This window comes from Thamnophis sirtalis, unplaced genomic scaffold, assembly GCF_051295495.1.
Source record: "Thamnophis sirtalis isolate CommonGarterSnake01/CBP01778 unplaced genomic scaffold, rThaSir2_p1.2 scaffold_5, whole genome shotgun sequence".
Lineage (NCBI taxonomy): Eukaryota > Metazoa > Chordata > Lepidosauria > Squamata > Natricidae > Thamnophis > Thamnophis sirtalis.
The window spans coordinates 73,487,287-73,503,298 of NW_028261385.1; the positions used below are offsets into that span (position 1 = coordinate 73,487,287).

Below are 16,012 nucleotides of genomic sequence, written 5' to 3' on the forward strand. Positions count from 1 at the left end.
AATTTAGCAAAATGCAGACCACTGCATAATCATTTAGTAGAATAATCAAATTTTCACCTTTATCTTTTTCAGGAGGATAAAAACCTCATGCATGGAAATGTATGTGCAAAAAATATCTTGCTTGTCAGAGAGGAAGATAGGAAGTCTGGGAACCTTCCCTTTATCAAACTTAGTGATCCTGGTATCAGCATTACAGTTTTGCCAAAAGACAGTAAGTCTCTGTCTCCCCAATTTGAACACCTTATGGAAATGTCATGTGCATGGCTCTCTTTCTCCAATTTCACTGATTATTTTATTCCAGCGAATTCCTGTTTTCCTTTGTATTTTCAAGATGAACTTTCTACAATTGTGGGACATATTTTAATCATCACACTGCTACCAAATTGTACTGTTTAAAATTGCTTGCATTTGTAAATATGTCTTTCTTATGAGATGATTTTGCATACCGCAATATGATGCTGAAAAAAGTATTAAAATATCATAGCGTGTAAGCTCAAAATATTTATTTGCAGTATGCTGCAGTTACTTTCTGCAGGGTCAAAATGCTGATAATCTGTTGGTACAAATCCAGCAAATTACACAGCTGTTCTTGCTTTGTAACTAGTAGTGTCTAATATATAGAAGCAAGTATATTTTATAGCAAAGAATTCAGTGCATAAACAACATATATACAACAATCATGTCATTTTTATCCAAAGGCATTTGCTTTCTTAACAAAATTTCTACTAAACTGATCTTTATTTTGCTTTGTTATTTTTTTTTCTTCCTTTCAGTCTAATTCTCATAGATCACTAGGACAAGTCCCTGCAGTTTTGGCAAAGCTTTTCAGAAGTGGTTTGCCATTGTCTCCTTCCTAGGGCTAAGAGAAAGTGACTGGCTCAAGTTCACCCAGACAGCTTCATGTCCAAGGCGGGACTAGAATTCATTAATAACTTATTAACTTCCCTTCAAGAGCTTATAAAATTGGAAAGCAATTAAAATACTCCAGGAATCTTTAGTCTAAAGTTTTTCTAATCCCTTCCCAGTAAAAGTTCATTCTTTTTTCTTTGTCATGGTCAGTTCTTCTGGAGAGGATTCCATGGGTAGCCCCAGAATGCATTGAAAGTCCCAAACAGTTGAGCCAGGCAGCAGACAAGTGGAGTTTTGGGACAACTCTGTGGGAAATCTGCAGTGGAGGAGACAAACCCCTCAATGCACTGGATTCTCAAAGGGTAAGACACATTGAGCAATCTCTGTCCCTCTCCAATGAAACTTGCTAGATGTACACCGGTTGTTCTCATATTTAAGTGCAGTTTCTTCCTGCGGTTCCCTCTTACATTAATGTCTAGAAAATAGTTTTGGTATATTGGCAGGTATGATTTCCATGCCTGCCTTTCTGGTCTATCAGACAGAACCTTTATCCCCATAGCAGGGGACTTACCTTCGCTACTCGTTCCCAAATGTGAGCGCCCGTGCATGTGCAGGACCTTCCGCACATGCGCAGAGCATCAAAAATGGGACATGATAATATCTGGGCAGGTGGGTGGAGCCTCCCATCACCACTCCCACCACTATTTTTTATAGAGGAGGGTTAGATTGCATTAAGTAGGAGAAGTATTAAGGACATTGTCCTTTGTTTTAAGTAAGCTTCCTTGGATTAAACTCTGTTACTTGCACCTTTAGTGTTTTCTTGGAGACAGTTTGGAAGTGGTTTGCTTTCCACCTGAGCTTTTCTTAAGTTTCAGTCCAGTCTTCAGTCCATGGATTTCCTGTGGCTCTCCATTCAAATATGAATTAAGTTGAACTTGTCTTAGCTTTTTGATATTGGTTAAGGTTTAAAATAATATTATTAAGAAAATTCAGTGTGACTTATTAAATAATTTTAAGGTGATTTTCTGTTCAGAAGAAGAAAAGGGGGTGCTCCTAGATCTTGTCTGGAATCAAAAGGCTTAAACAGTTCATTTGTGATATCACTGATTCAGGGAAAACATCCCAACTCTTCCAATAAATGCTCTATGAAGCATCTTTTAATTTGTTAATTTATGATGATTCACCCATTATTCAGATTTGTTTTTATTGATTTATTTGAAATGATTGGCTTTTTGGGGCGGGAAAGGATTTTGAGGGAAATGCGTAACAGAAAACGGGGAGTAAATACTTCTGTTTTACAATCTTGTAGAAAAAAGTTTAAATAGATATAATTAGTATGAAATTAACAACAACAAAATCCTACTCTCCATTTAAATTGAGCTTTGAGTGTAAAATCCAAGATACAATGAGTGTAAGATCCTGGATACAACTTTTGTGTTGTACTTGTGTTGCATGCTAAGAAACGTAAACAATTGTCTCTTGCTGAAGAAAGCATTTTAAAATCAATCTAAAATTATATGAATAATCCATATATTGTCTTAATGTCTAGAAGCTACAATTTTATGAAGACAGGCATCAGCTTCCTGCTCCCAATTGGACAGAATTGGCAAATTTGATAAACAATTGTATGGAATATGATGCAGATTTCCGGCCCTCTTTCAGAGCAATTATACGGGATCTGAACAGCTTATTTACACCAGGTAGGAAAAATGGAGGAAAGAGCTCTCCGTTTTCTCCCGTTCTCTTAGAATTTCATCCTGTCTGTAGAACTTGGATATAGTAACTGGATAGAGCAGTGATGGTGAACGTTTTTCTGCTCACGTGCCAAAAGGGTTACCCTTACCCATAATTCAGTGCCCTCCTCTCCTGTGCATGCATGCACAACCCCCCCCCATTCCCATCTGTGTATGCGCGCAGGCATCACTGAAGCTTCCAGACTTCCAGTAGAGCCGTTGGGCCATTTTTTGCCCTTCCCAGGCTTCAGGAGAGCCTCCGGAGCCTATGGATGGTGAACAACAGGCCCAATGAACCTACCGGAACTAAATAAACTTCCGGTATGTCCGTTGGGCCTGTTTGTCACCATCCACAGGCTCTGGAGGCTTTCCTGAAGCCTGGGGAGGGTGAAAACAGCCTTCCTCCGCCCTCCGGAAGCCCGAAAATCAGCTGGCCAGTGTGCGCATGCACACTGAGATATGGCTCCATGCACATCATAGGTTCACCATCACAAGGATAGAGTGTTTGTTGTAAGTATTATATATAGCAAGGTAATATATGTAAAACCTGTATTACCAATTTAAATAATTGGGATTTTTTTCCCTTTTTCAAGATTATGAATTATTGACAGAAAATGATATGTTACCAAATATGAGAATTGGTGGTCTTGGATTTTCTGAAGCTTTTGAAGGACGGGACCCAACTTACTTTGAAGAGAGACACCTCAAATTCTTGCAGCAACTTGGCAAGGTAAGAAGCTGGGATAGCTTATTGCAAAGATATGCCTTTTTTTCAGACTTATGCACTACTTTATATGAATTGGAACATGTTAAAAGGTAAAGTTTCCCATCTCACATATGTGCTAGTCGTTCTGGTGCTCATCTCCATTTCAAAGCCAAAAAGCCAGCACTGTCTCGATGGTCATGTGACCAGCATGATTAAATGCCAAAGGCGCCTGGAACGCTGTTATCTTCCCACCAAAGGTGGTTCAAAAGCATTTTTGCCTGCTTTTGAACTGTTAGGTTGGCAGAAGCTGGGACAAGTAATGGGAACTCACTCCATTACGCAGCACTAGGGATTCGAACTGGCGACCTTTCTGATTGACAAGCTCAGCATCTTAACCACTGAGCCACCGCGTCCCTGGAACATGTTAGGTGTCCATAAACCAGTATAATGCATATTGCATATGCATTTTCATGAATTGGGGGGGGGGGGTGCAATGGTTCAGCGGTTAAGTACTCAGAGCCTTTAGCTGGAAAACTGGCAGCCCGTATTCAAGATCCAGGTTGTTGAGACTTTGTTGGGAAGGTAACAATGTTCCGTGTGCTTCAGCCTATAGTTATGCTGCTACATGAACACAGAAATGTCTTCAGACAAGGCTGGCTCCCCCCACTAAGAAATAGAGATGAGCACTGTCCCTAGAGTCGGAGACAACTGGACAGGAGAAACTTTTATTTTACCTTTCATGAATGGAATTTTTTTAAATGAATAGATTTCTATGCCACTGGCATTTTATAGCCTCCAGGCTACATTCAGTCTTTTGGCTGTCCTTTTCCAGCCCACATGGATTGCTTTTAATTTGAAGGTGGTTGCTATTTTTTTTACCAATTTATATATGTGCATGCATACGCACCTCCACAGCCCTTTTGGTTCTGTTGTGGCTTGCAAAGTGGAGCTGGCAGCAGATTTGGACAGGTTGGGGAGGAACATGGGCCAGGGTCTTGGGAGTAAGGCCACAGGTGGACGATGAATGGCCCCTCCCAGAGGAAATAAAAAAGGAGCAAAAGGGGAATGGAGTTTGCAGGAGACAATTAGTTCTCTTAATTAGTTCTTGATTCTGCGAGACTCCTTGCCAAGTTTTTTAGATATCAGCCCAGCAGCTTTCCAAGCCAGATAAGGTCTGTGACTGTAAATCTTCCCTTGAAAGATTTTGCTGGATGTGAATGAGCAGAATTCATAGTAAATTAATAAAAGGGCTTTTTGTCAGAACAAGGAGTTGGCTTCATGCTCTTGGGAAGCCTAATCCAGATCAGGTTCAGCTCTCCATGAGAGTCTCAGTTTCTCATGTAGCCCCTTGAGAAAATAATTGCCGATCCCTGGGAGTGTATTTATCTTGGCCATAACCTATTATTTTCTTCTTTGGTTTATATAATTTGGTTTTCCTTCATTTGAACACCCTGTGAATTAATGCAAACCTAGGACAGTTATTTGTATTGAATTGCTGATAGATGCAGTTAATGCCTGGAATATTGCATATCACGTCATATATCAGCCTCAATCCTTGCATTAGGCTGAAAGAAAAATTTGTAGTACAGGTATTACTCAACTTTTGATCATAATTGAGCCCAGAATTATGGCTTTAAGTTGTGATGGTTGTCGGGCACCACGTAACCATTCCTGATTTTATAACCTTTTTTGCAATGGTTGTTACACGAACACCACAGTTGTTAAGTGAATCTGTTGTTCTTCAATGGTTGAGGGTTTTGTTTTTTTTGCCAGAAACAGAAAGTAAACAGTGGGAACTGGCAAAAAATACCAAAAATTATGCTCGTGTAACTGTGAGACACTGCAAATGGCCATAAAGGAGAGCCGGTTGCCAAGTGCCCAAAATGCAATCACATGACCATGGGAGATTGTGCAGCTATTGGTATTTGGAAACTAGGTCATAAGTAGCCTTGGGGGGGGTCTGTTGTAATGGTCACTAAGTGAGGACTACCTGCTTTTCTGGCTGCTCTCTCCACACGCACACTTTTTTCAAAATGCTTCTATTTCTTTATTTCCCAGGGTAATTTTGGAAGTGTGGAAATGTGTCGATATGATCCACTGCAGGATAATACAGGGGAGGTGGTAGCTGTGAAGAAACTGCAGCACAGCACAGAAGAATACTTACGAGATTTCGAAAGAGAGATCGAAATTCTCAAATCTCTGCAACATGACAACATTGTCAAGTACAAAGGAGTGTGCTATAGTGCAGGTACCTGCATGTTTAATCACATTATTCATTACTTACTTGAGCAACATGCTGGTGACCTGGGATAATATTTGCTGTTAATTTGTTAAAGCATTTTTATGAACTGCTACTTTCTTTGTTTTGTCTTAATATTTCTGATTAGCTTCTGCTGCACGTAAAATTTGAAAGCTTGTTTTTTCCACAATGAGGAGATTTTTGTTGGTTTTTATTTTTGTTGATGTTGATGTTGCATGAAATAGACTTTGTTTAGTGGTGGCTTTTAAATGATTGCAAAATTATTTCTTTGCAACTTCTAAAGATTATCTCTTTTACATATTCATATTATCAGACCTAAAACTTGTTTTGCTTTACTTTTAAATCTGCTGATTGATGCTAGAAGCAAAGTAATGGTATTTCAAAACCAAACTAGATAATACTGGCCTCTCTTTCATATCTTAATCACAAATCTACCTAATAGTCACAGAGGCTGCTATGTATCAAACTAGTGAGCTTGAGCCCATTCCCATGTTACTGGAAAACACTATTGCTCATATTAGTCAGGCTGTCTGAGGCCATTGGGAGTTATAATTCAACAATGTGTAGGTCCTATGTGTTCCTCTCTATTCACTGCCTGAGAAAGGTGTAATTTTATTTAAGATTCTTGTTTCATTGTGTAATGCTCACAATGCAATTTTTTTTCTTGTTCATTGGCCAGGGAACAGCAGAAGTTGTAGCTTTTATTTTCTCAGATGTGTGTCCTGTTGCCAGTTCAGGAGAAAAGGTTATATTTCCTCCTGCTGTGTATAAGCACTTCTCCTGCTGCACCCCTTCTGTTACGCTAATGGCCACTGTAAAAAGAGTGGCAGGTCCAGCAATGCGCAACACAGCAGCAGCGATGAGGTGACCAAGTTTGCGACCTCCTGCACCTCAAAAATAATAAAATCTCACCGAAAATAAGGCCAAGCGCTTATTTGGGGGGGGGGGGAAATAAGACCCTGTCTTATTTTCGGAAAAACATGGTAGCATCTTGGATCGTTACCAATACCAATCTTGACATACTCCCTTGGCTGGCTCAGAGTTGAAAGAAATATTTGGAATGATAAGCACACAGATAATATAATGCCTTTAGTTATTGAACCAGAGTTCAATTAATTGCTGTTTTCTCTTTTGTTGGCATAGAGTAGTTGGATAGAGTTAGAGTTTTAAGCATAATGTCCTGAAGCTTTAATATATATTAAGGATCATTCAGCATTGGTGTTTTAAATTACCACAAGCCTCATTATTGTGATTCTTCCCTTCTTTTTTTAGAAACATGTTTGCTGGCCATAATGTCAGAAAATTTCAGTACTATATACGGAGAAATCACTTTAAACTATAGTTCTAAATATTTATGTTTGTTTGAAAAGGTCGGAGAAATCTGAAGTTGATAATGGAATATTTACCCTATGGCAGTTTACGGGATTATCTCCAGAAACACAAGGACAGGATGGACCATAAGAAACTCCTACAGTATGCTTCTCAGATATGTAAGGTAATACATTAACTAATCCTACTAAACCTACTAAGGGGTTAAACTGAATTACCGTCTTCATTGTCCCAGAGGTGTTTTTTTCAAGAGGCAACTGGACTTTTTGGTTTTTCTTTGAAGACATTTCGTTTCTCATCCAAGAAACTTCTTCTTCACCAAAGAGCTTCTTAGCTGAGAAGCGAAACATCTTCAAAGGAAAACAAGTAAGTCCAGTTGCCTCTTGAAAAAGCCCCTTTGGAACAACTATGACCTGGATGGCTGAGAATCTCCATATACAGTCTTCATTGTTTTCCATAAATTCTAGTCATGAAATATTCTTGTAGGGAAATGGTTTTCTTCCCCTCATCAATGACACAAAATCAATCCATTATTCCCTTTCTATAATCAATCTTTTTTTTTCATAACACAGTCGTGACTCCTCTTGCTTGCTTATTTTTTTTAAATGTTCTTTACATCTTGTTTCTTAACTCACACTAGTTTCTAATAGTGAAAAGCAGTTGAATGCACTAGTTTCCCCTTCATTTGACTGATTGGGTGTGGGGGAGGGGAGAGGAAAGGCATTTATGTAGCTGCCAGAGAATGTTCGATAATGTAATAATAATGAAAGCTGTTTTTAATCTGATTATAGTTATAGAGTAGGATTGTTCTAGGCATCAACCAATTTTTTTCTGCCCTTGATACTTTTACTTCATTTATTCCTGAAGTAACTTTTTAATGCAGGTAGTCCTTATGACCACAATGGAGGCCAAAACTTTCCATTGCTAAGCAGGTTGTTAAGTGAGTTATGCCCCATTTTATGACCTTGCCAAATTTGTTTAGTGAATCACTGCAGTTGTTAAGTGAATCATGCAATCATTAAGCAAATCTAACTCCCCCGTTGACTTTACTTTTCAGAAGCCAGCTGGGGAAGTCACAAATTGTGATCACATGATCCCAATACACTGCAACTTTCAGTACGTGCCAAGTGCCTTAATTTGGCTCACACAACTATGAGGATACAGCACTGGTTAGAAGTTGCTGCAAAAACAGCCATAAATCACTTTTTCAGTGCCGCCCTAACTTAACAGTCACTAACGGAATAGTTGTAAGTCACTTACTTTGTTTGGGAGCCACCCACAGTTGGTTGGAAGATGGGCAGCTATATCTTACACAAATACACACAAACACAGAGTTTTTTCCCCCCCAGGAACCATAAAGCCCATACTCATTTAATTTTAGCAGTATTGCAGTCACAATTACATACAGGATCCAAACTCTTACTTGGATTGTTTCCACCAAAATATATCCTGCAATAGATATACCGTATTTTTGGAGTATAAGACACACCAGAGTATAAGATGCACCAAGATTTTGAAGGGGCAAATTAAAAAAAAAGGTTTTGCACTCTGCAGACCTCCCCAAAACAGCCCATTTTTTTTTTTTTGCAAAGGGCATGCATAGCCTTTAGGAGGCTTATAGTGCTCCTGAGGGCTGCGGGGGGGGGAGGAGGAAACGAGCCCTTCCCAGCCCCCAGGAGCACATTACAAGCTTCCTAAATGCATGGCCATTTTTGCAAAGGAGGTGGGGGTTCAGGAGGTCAAAAATGCTGTATTCAGTGTATAAGACGCATCCAGATTTTTACCCTCTTTTTTGAGGAAAAAAGGTGCATCTTATACTCTGAAAAATATGGTAATTCTTTCTGCTCTTATCTGAATCACATAAATAATGCTTACCAATATTTAACATCAGCTTCCTAGTTGGCTAAAAACAGTCATAGAAACTAAACGAAAGAAAAACAACTTTGGATTAGAGATCCCCTAAGTCTCACTCTGCCATGGAAGGTGAAGAATAGTAAAAGTCAGTTGTAATGCATACATGTCAAGGCATGATGAAACAATTTAAGGACAGTTGATCATTTCATTCTTCTGGCCTAACAAGACAAAGGTGACATCTAGTGGAAATTAACAGAAAATGATGAGTTGTAATCAGCTTCAGGAAACTTCCTGTTCAACATGTCTTGTAAAAAAATAGTTTTCTCCTGAGGGTGCAGGATTATTTTTGATGTTTTATAATGTCTTGTTCCTGATCAGCTTAATGGGATGTTATTGCAAACAATGTGCAATGTTCAGAAATAAGCTACATGACTCATAAAGTCTTCCACCAAGACTCTGGCACTCACTAAACCAATTAATTTTGATTTCATCATTCCATCTATATATAGGGCATGGAGTACCTGGGTTCAAAAAGATATGTACACAGAGATCTGGCAACACGAAATATCTTGGTGGAGAATGAAAACAGAGTGAAAATTGGAGACTTTGGCTTGACAAAAGTTTTGCCACAGGATAAGGAATATTACAAAGTAAAGGAACCAGGAGAGAGTCCTATATTTTGGTATGTTTCCGATTGGTGATAAATTGTAAACTAGAAGGATACAGTAGATTATTTCATAAGACTTCTGGCTTTTAACTACCATGAATTTCTCAATAAAAAGTCACTTAACCTGGTTATGCTCAGTAATATTTGCATTTGCAGATTTCTGAGTCCTCTCATTTTATCCTGCAGGTGTTTTTATCTATTTATTTATTAAATTTATATGCCAGGTATGCTCTGGAATCCTTGACAGACAACAGGTTTTCTGTGGCCTCAGATATGTGGAGCTTTGGTGTGGTCTTGTATGAACTCTTCACTTACATAGACAAGAATAAAAGCCCTCCGGCGGTAAGTAATGTGTATATATGCCTACATTTTATATGTGGAAGTATAGCAGGGGTGGGTTCCTACCAGTTCTAACCTCTTCTATAGAAGAGGTTCCACAAATCTACAGTGCTGTTTAGAACTGGCTCCAGCTCCCTCCCCCCGCTGATCCGCACATCATCAAGATGAAGAGCGAGAGGAGGAATTCTGGGAGGTGAAGTCCACAAGTCTTAAAGCTGTCAAGTTTGAACACCCCTGAGTTTTTTTTTCTAAAGAGTTAGGGGTGCAAGGGTCTTGCATCTTGACAGCTTTAAGACTTGCGTGCTTCAAATGCCAGAGTTTCTGAGCCAACATTTTGGTTGCTAAGCAAGAGCGTTGTTAAGTGAGTTTCACCACATTTTACAAGTTGGCCATGCCCACCCAGTCACATGGCTGGCAAGCCACTCCCACCCAGTCATAGGGCCAGCAAGCCACTCCCACAAAGTAGGCCACACCTACAGAATAGGTTCTAAAAAAATTGAAACCCACCACTGAAGTATAGTGTTGTGGTTATCTTCCTGGCTTAAAAGATTAGTTTCTTGATAGCATGCTCTATTGCCTAGGTGGTGCAGTGGTTAGAGTGCAGTACTGCAGGCTATTTCAGATGATTGCTAGCTGCAGTTCAGCAGTTCAAATCTCAGCGGCTCAAGGTGGTCTCTGCCTTCCATCCTTCCGAGTGGGTAAAATGAGGACCCAGATTATTGGGGACAATATGCTGACTCTGTAAACCGCTTAGAGAGGGCTGTAAAAGCACTGTGAAGTGGTATATAAGTCTTAAGTGCTCTTGCTAGTATATGTTTCTGGCATACCACCAAAAGTAGCTTGAATCAAATATAGTAATAACAGGAGACTCACTGAAGCATCACACCTGCAGCCCATAGTGAAAAATTACTATTTTTTTATTTGACACACTTTTCCCTCAATCTTCAGTTGAAAAAAAATCTCTAAAACAGCTTGCCGGAAATGTGTTTTAGCTTATGTTTCAAGACAAGATTGCAAGAAAAAAAGAGAATATGAGAGAAAAGGAAGGCAAGGGTTGTAAAACACAAACACTTAAAATTACAATTATGTATAAAATTACCACATTGAATGGAAAAAATTTCAAACTCTGGGAAGAACCAAATGGAGTTTATTTCTCAGTGTAACCAGTGTAATGATTCTGCTTTCTTTATCAGACACATTAGCGGCTGCTAGATGCAATTATAAGTACAACAATTTGTTTGGCAACCATTCAAAGTTACAATGTCACTGAAAAAAGTGACATGCGGCCAATCCTCACACTTAAAACTGTTGTAGCATCTCCATAGCCATGTGATTGAAATTTGAGCACTTGGCAATCAGTATGTATTTATGATGGTTACCGTGTCTTTAGATGATGTGATTGCAACTTTCACCAACTGAAGTTTATTGTTGCTTTGTGTTTATTACTTGCCCTGATAATCTAAATTTGATTTTTTTTTAAAAATACCGTAAATAATCCTAGAACCCTATCATCATTGTTGCAACAATTCAGTTTTGGATTTTTATTTCAGGAGTTCATGCGCATGATTGGAAACGATAAGCAAAACCAGATGATTGTGTTCCATTTGATAGAGCTTTTGAAGAATAGCGCGAGGCTGCCGAGACCCGACGGATGCCCTGATGAGGTATTGGGTTGTAACTTGCATGTAAACGAGAAGGCCTGAATTGTTTCTGCAGTTAGTAGAGATGGTGCCATTTGAGAAAGATTGCTTGTATTTACTTGTCATCAGACTACAGGTAGTTCTTAGGTTACAACGGCAGTTGTGACTGGGCTTTCCCTTATTAAATGATGCAGTCATGAAGTGCATCGTCACATGACCGCATCACTTAGTGACTGCAATCCATGCAACCTTGCTGTTTGTTAAGCTAGGACTGCATAAGTCATTAGGCAAGGGATTCATTCATTCATTTATTAGATTTATAGGCCACCCAATCCCGGAGGACTGCAACATGGCAAGAAGTAGGAATTCAGAAACATTTCCTAACACCACTGAAACCACATCCTAGCAAAGCAGCCCACTGGGCAAGAGCTATGGGCAGTGCTGTGGGTGAGCACTACAGAGTCTAAGATCCTTCTCCCAGGGTCTCCTTGGGAGAAAAAGCAGTTGGTGCCAGCTTGCAAACTCCTGCCAAGCTTCCCCATTGACTTTGCTTGTGAGAAGCCAACAGGGGAGGGTTGCAAACGATGATTGTGTGATTGCGGGAAGCTGCAACAATTGTAATTGTGAGCTGGTTGCCAGGCACCTGAATCGCAGTCACTTGACCATAAGGATGCTGCAACAACTGTTTCAAGGAATAGTCAAAAGTCCTCCTTTTTTGGGGCTGTTATAACTTCAAATAGCCACTGAATGAGTCATTGCTAAGCGAAGATTACCTGATGTTTTGTGATCAGCATCTACCTCTCAGTAGGTGTGTTACAAAATTGAAAGTAATTTAATTTCTGATTAACAGTTTTAATTAGAAATAAACCTGCAGCCTAAAAATGTAATAATTGTTGGTGAAATCAATGATCTCCTCTAGAATTGACGCTGTTTTCAGTTTCCTGACTGTTAGAGGTCCTCCTATATTTTGTTTAAAATCTAATACTACCAGCTACATTGAACAAGAGTCATTCCTAAAATGAATTCAGTGGATTTTGAATTTAATGGACATTTATTATGGTCATAAATGTTTTCTTATTGTACCATAATAACAAAGCAGGCAAATCATGTTTTTTTTCTACTTGACTTTAATAAGATTTTCACTTCCCAATGTAAAATACCATAAAGGTATTCTAAAATGAAAATATAGATGTTCCTTTTGAAAATAGGAAATTATCTTCAGTGTATAAGACAGCATCCCCGAATTTACTTGAGGGATACAACCTCATGGCTTAATGGAATGATAATTTTTTTTCTCAGTACTTTAGAATTATGATTATTAGCCTCATTGGCAATAAAAGTAATTTAATAGGTAAGATGGAGATGAAGATATAGGGGGAAATTGGGGAAAGTAATCTATTTCTGCTTTCCCCATAGAACAGTTTAAATTTTATTCTCTTTCTTTAAAATTATATATTATGTAGACCAGAGCTGTCAAACTCAGTTTCATTGAGGGCCACATCAGGATTGTGTTTGACCTTGGGGGCCTGAGGTGGGTGTGGCCAGCATGGGAGTGGCCAGTTTGACATCACTCATGTCGAGGGTGCCTGTGGTGGCCCAAGCACTCTGCGAAAACAGACTCCCAGGCTCTGTTTTCGGCCATGACAGCTCCTGCAGTCCTCTGCCAGTGAAAATGAAACTTGGGTGTTTTTCACTGGCAAGCGCTGCAGGAGGCCGTCGCAGCCAAAAATGGAGCCTGGGAGAACTGTATGCGGCCCTCTCAAGCGTCTTTTTGCTGGCAGAGGCACCATGAGCCGGTCCTTCCCTGTTTCCAAGGTGACCCCGTGGGCCAGATCTAAGCACCCCACAGGCCGGATCCAGCCCAGAGGCCTTGAGTTTGACACCCCTGATGTAGACTAAACTAGTTTCTCAGGGTTGTTCTTGCCTAATCAAGGAATTGTATGCCTACAAATTAGATGCATTTAGTATAAGATACTAAATTAGATGTATTTAGCTTAAGATATTAAGAGAGGAAGATTTTTATAAGAGCTAATGTATAGTATACCAAAGTGTTCAGTGTCTTTGGTTCCAAGGTTATTAATAATAAGTAGACAAAATAAGTAGCCCCTTGTGATTTTGAATGGATTGTTATTATTGATGTCATTGTTATTGTTATTGTTATCGCATACTGATGTTTTTATCTTTTGAAGGTTTATACCATCATGTCAGAGTGCTGGAATAATAATACAAGTCAGCGGCCATCTTTTAGGGACCTTGCTTTGAGAGTGGATGTCATAAGGGAAGGCCTGGGTGGATGAAAATCCTGGACTTGATTCAAGGGGACATGCAAACATGAAGAGCAAATGTACTTTGCTCCTTAAGCAGTTGCAGATTATCAGCCTTCCCATGCATCTTCTTCCCATCCTTGAAGACTTTGGGGGAACATCCCATCAGAATGTACAAATGGTGAAGATCTCTGCTTTAGCTTCTTCATCAGGAATGCTACCACAATGCACCAACGGAAAGCACTTTGATAGAAAAAGGAGTTCCCTTTTTAAAAGCATAAAACAGTAGATAGTATCCCCTGTAAATGGATTTACAGATCAAAATATCAAGAAGAAAAGTCATGGAAAGGTGAAGAGTTGGTCTACAAATGTTTTCTTTTCTCAGCTGAAGAAAATTTAGGCTGCAATCTTATATCGTCTATTCCATGGGGTATACCCTATTAATTTCTTGAGACTTGAGAAAACAGATAGAATTGTGCTCTTAAACAGATGATTACCTGCAGAATGCATACTGTTTGGCTTCAGCACAACTGTTAAAGAAAAGCACATTCCTAAAGGCATCACTTTGAAGAGGAACAAATGTTTGAATTGAAGCTTAGCAATGCCTATGGACATCAGATCCACGCTATGGTCTCAATCACTTGTACTGATTAGAAAAAAAATCATTTCTACACTTTTTTATTTAGTCTCCATTTGTCCATTGTGTTTCCTATAAGTGGATGAGATTAATTTGTTCATTTGCCCATTGCATATTTCTTATATATGATTATGCAATTGAGAATATGCATTCAATGTAAAAAGACATGGTAGAGAAGCAAAGAGCTCTTAAGATAAGAGGAGAAAATAGCACAACTCTTGGAGTTGCCTTTATATCGTGGAAGATCCCCAGACTTTCAGTGTGGCATCCAAAAAAGGAAACTTGCAGAATGTGGAAGACATCTCTATCCTGCCAGAATTCGTAAAGCAATTCTGAGGGCCTGTGGATTACATTCCAAAAAGCACCTCGAGAATTCCTATTTGCCTTTTCTATAGGAAACAAAATGGTTTTGCGTACTTTTTCATGGCTTACACAAGGGCTTGCATTTTTTAAAATGCTAGTTTAGCTAGTTTTTACCATGTTGAGGTGTTATGGCTCCAGTGAAGAGAACAAATCATAGGGTTAGTACTTGATTGAGCAACTATATGCCTATCTGAGCCAGTGGCGGGTCGGTAAAAGAAGCAGATATGCCTGTTGAGGCAGTATAATGCACTGTATATATATTTTTTGTGCGGGGGGGAAAGGAACAGATAAGTATTTTTTTTTTTAAGAAAACTTGTTAAAATTACCTTTTTAAATAAGCAAATAGTTGTCTATTTTCCTACCTTTGTGTTTGTGGACTTGTAATGCTTGACTATGTCTCCTTAAAAGTGCAAAGATTGAAACCATATTGTAGCAGCTTAATCCTTGTTAGTCTTGTTATTTCCTTAACTTTTATAGGATGGTTCATTCACCTGAAAAGAGAAGTATGTCTGTGATGTTACCAGGATAATTGAGGCCCATCTTTTCTTGGGTTATTGGATCATTTGGCTGTATGTGACTTCAGTCGTGTAATAGGAATTGGTTGCGATTACACTGCCTAGATTGTGAAATAAGGGTTAGTCCCTGCAGATTTATGCTTGGCAGTATCAGTGGCACAACTTCATGTTTGCAAAATAGTACGCTGTTTCTGGCACTCTTGTGCTTTCCAACTTTGTGTTAACTTAAGCATTGGCCATAAAAATTCAGAGGAAAGCAAATGAATTGAATTCCTTTTTCCATAGTTTGACCGCCAAGTCTTGCTTTTGAAATGTGAAGTTTCTTTTAAGCAAATTTGAACTCAATTAAATTCCCAATATCGGATGAGTAAGTTTGGTCAAAGAAGCAGTGGCTCTTTGCTACAGAAGCCAAATTAAAACTTGAAATGTATTTATAGCAAAATGTAGGGTAGGTGGCCATGTTCTGTAAGCCTCTATAGTCAGTTTATTTACCTACCTCAAGCATAGAAGAAGGTACAGCAATGTGAATCTTGTATGGGATTAAACAAGTACCTCGAAATGCAGATGTCCAGGCTGTGAGTGCCAGTTTAAAATAGTTTGTGCCACTAGGAGCACTGGCATATATATCAAAGTGGACTGACTAGGCCTGGCATGGCTCCCCTTCCAAACATGCCAGATTCCTGAGTCTGGCTCACTGGTAAGGGAACAAGACCCGTCTATTTTGGAGAATCCATGCACAAACCATAGTTCTATTGGTGGGAGGTGATGGGAAGTCCCTTTATGAGAGGAGCCATCCCAATATCTAATTTGCTCAGGTAAAACCTTAATTTTATTTTAAAGAGTAGGAAATTATGTT

The 16,012-nt window shown here is 39.1% G+C and overlaps 1 protein-coding gene across 2 annotated transcripts in view; it reads left to right on the plus strand.

The window, feature by feature from the left end:
* JAK2 (Janus kinase 2) overlaps positions 1-15,648 on the plus strand; it is a 67,826-nt gene extending 52,178 nt beyond the window's left edge. For both annotated transcript variants that reach the window (XM_087716039.1, XM_087716040.1), the window contains 10 exons: positions 73-211; positions 1,060-1,211; positions 2,399-2,549; positions 3,176-3,312; positions 5,347-5,536; positions 6,919-7,043; positions 9,241-9,413; positions 9,623-9,740; positions 11,288-11,401; positions 13,567-15,648. In XM_087716039.1, the coding sequence (XP_087572165.1) occupies positions 73-211; positions 1,060-1,211; positions 2,399-2,549; positions 3,176-3,312; positions 5,347-5,536; positions 6,919-7,043; positions 9,241-9,413; positions 9,623-9,740; positions 11,288-11,401; positions 13,567-13,674 (1,407 nt within the window). In that variant the 3' untranslated portion in view covers positions 13,675-15,648. The remainder of the gene's footprint in view (positions 1-72; positions 212-1,059; positions 1,212-2,398; positions 2,550-3,175; positions 3,313-5,346; positions 5,537-6,918; positions 7,044-9,240; positions 9,414-9,622; positions 9,741-11,287; positions 11,402-13,566) is intronic.
* The last annotated feature ends 364 nt before the right edge of the window (positions 15,649-16,012 follow it).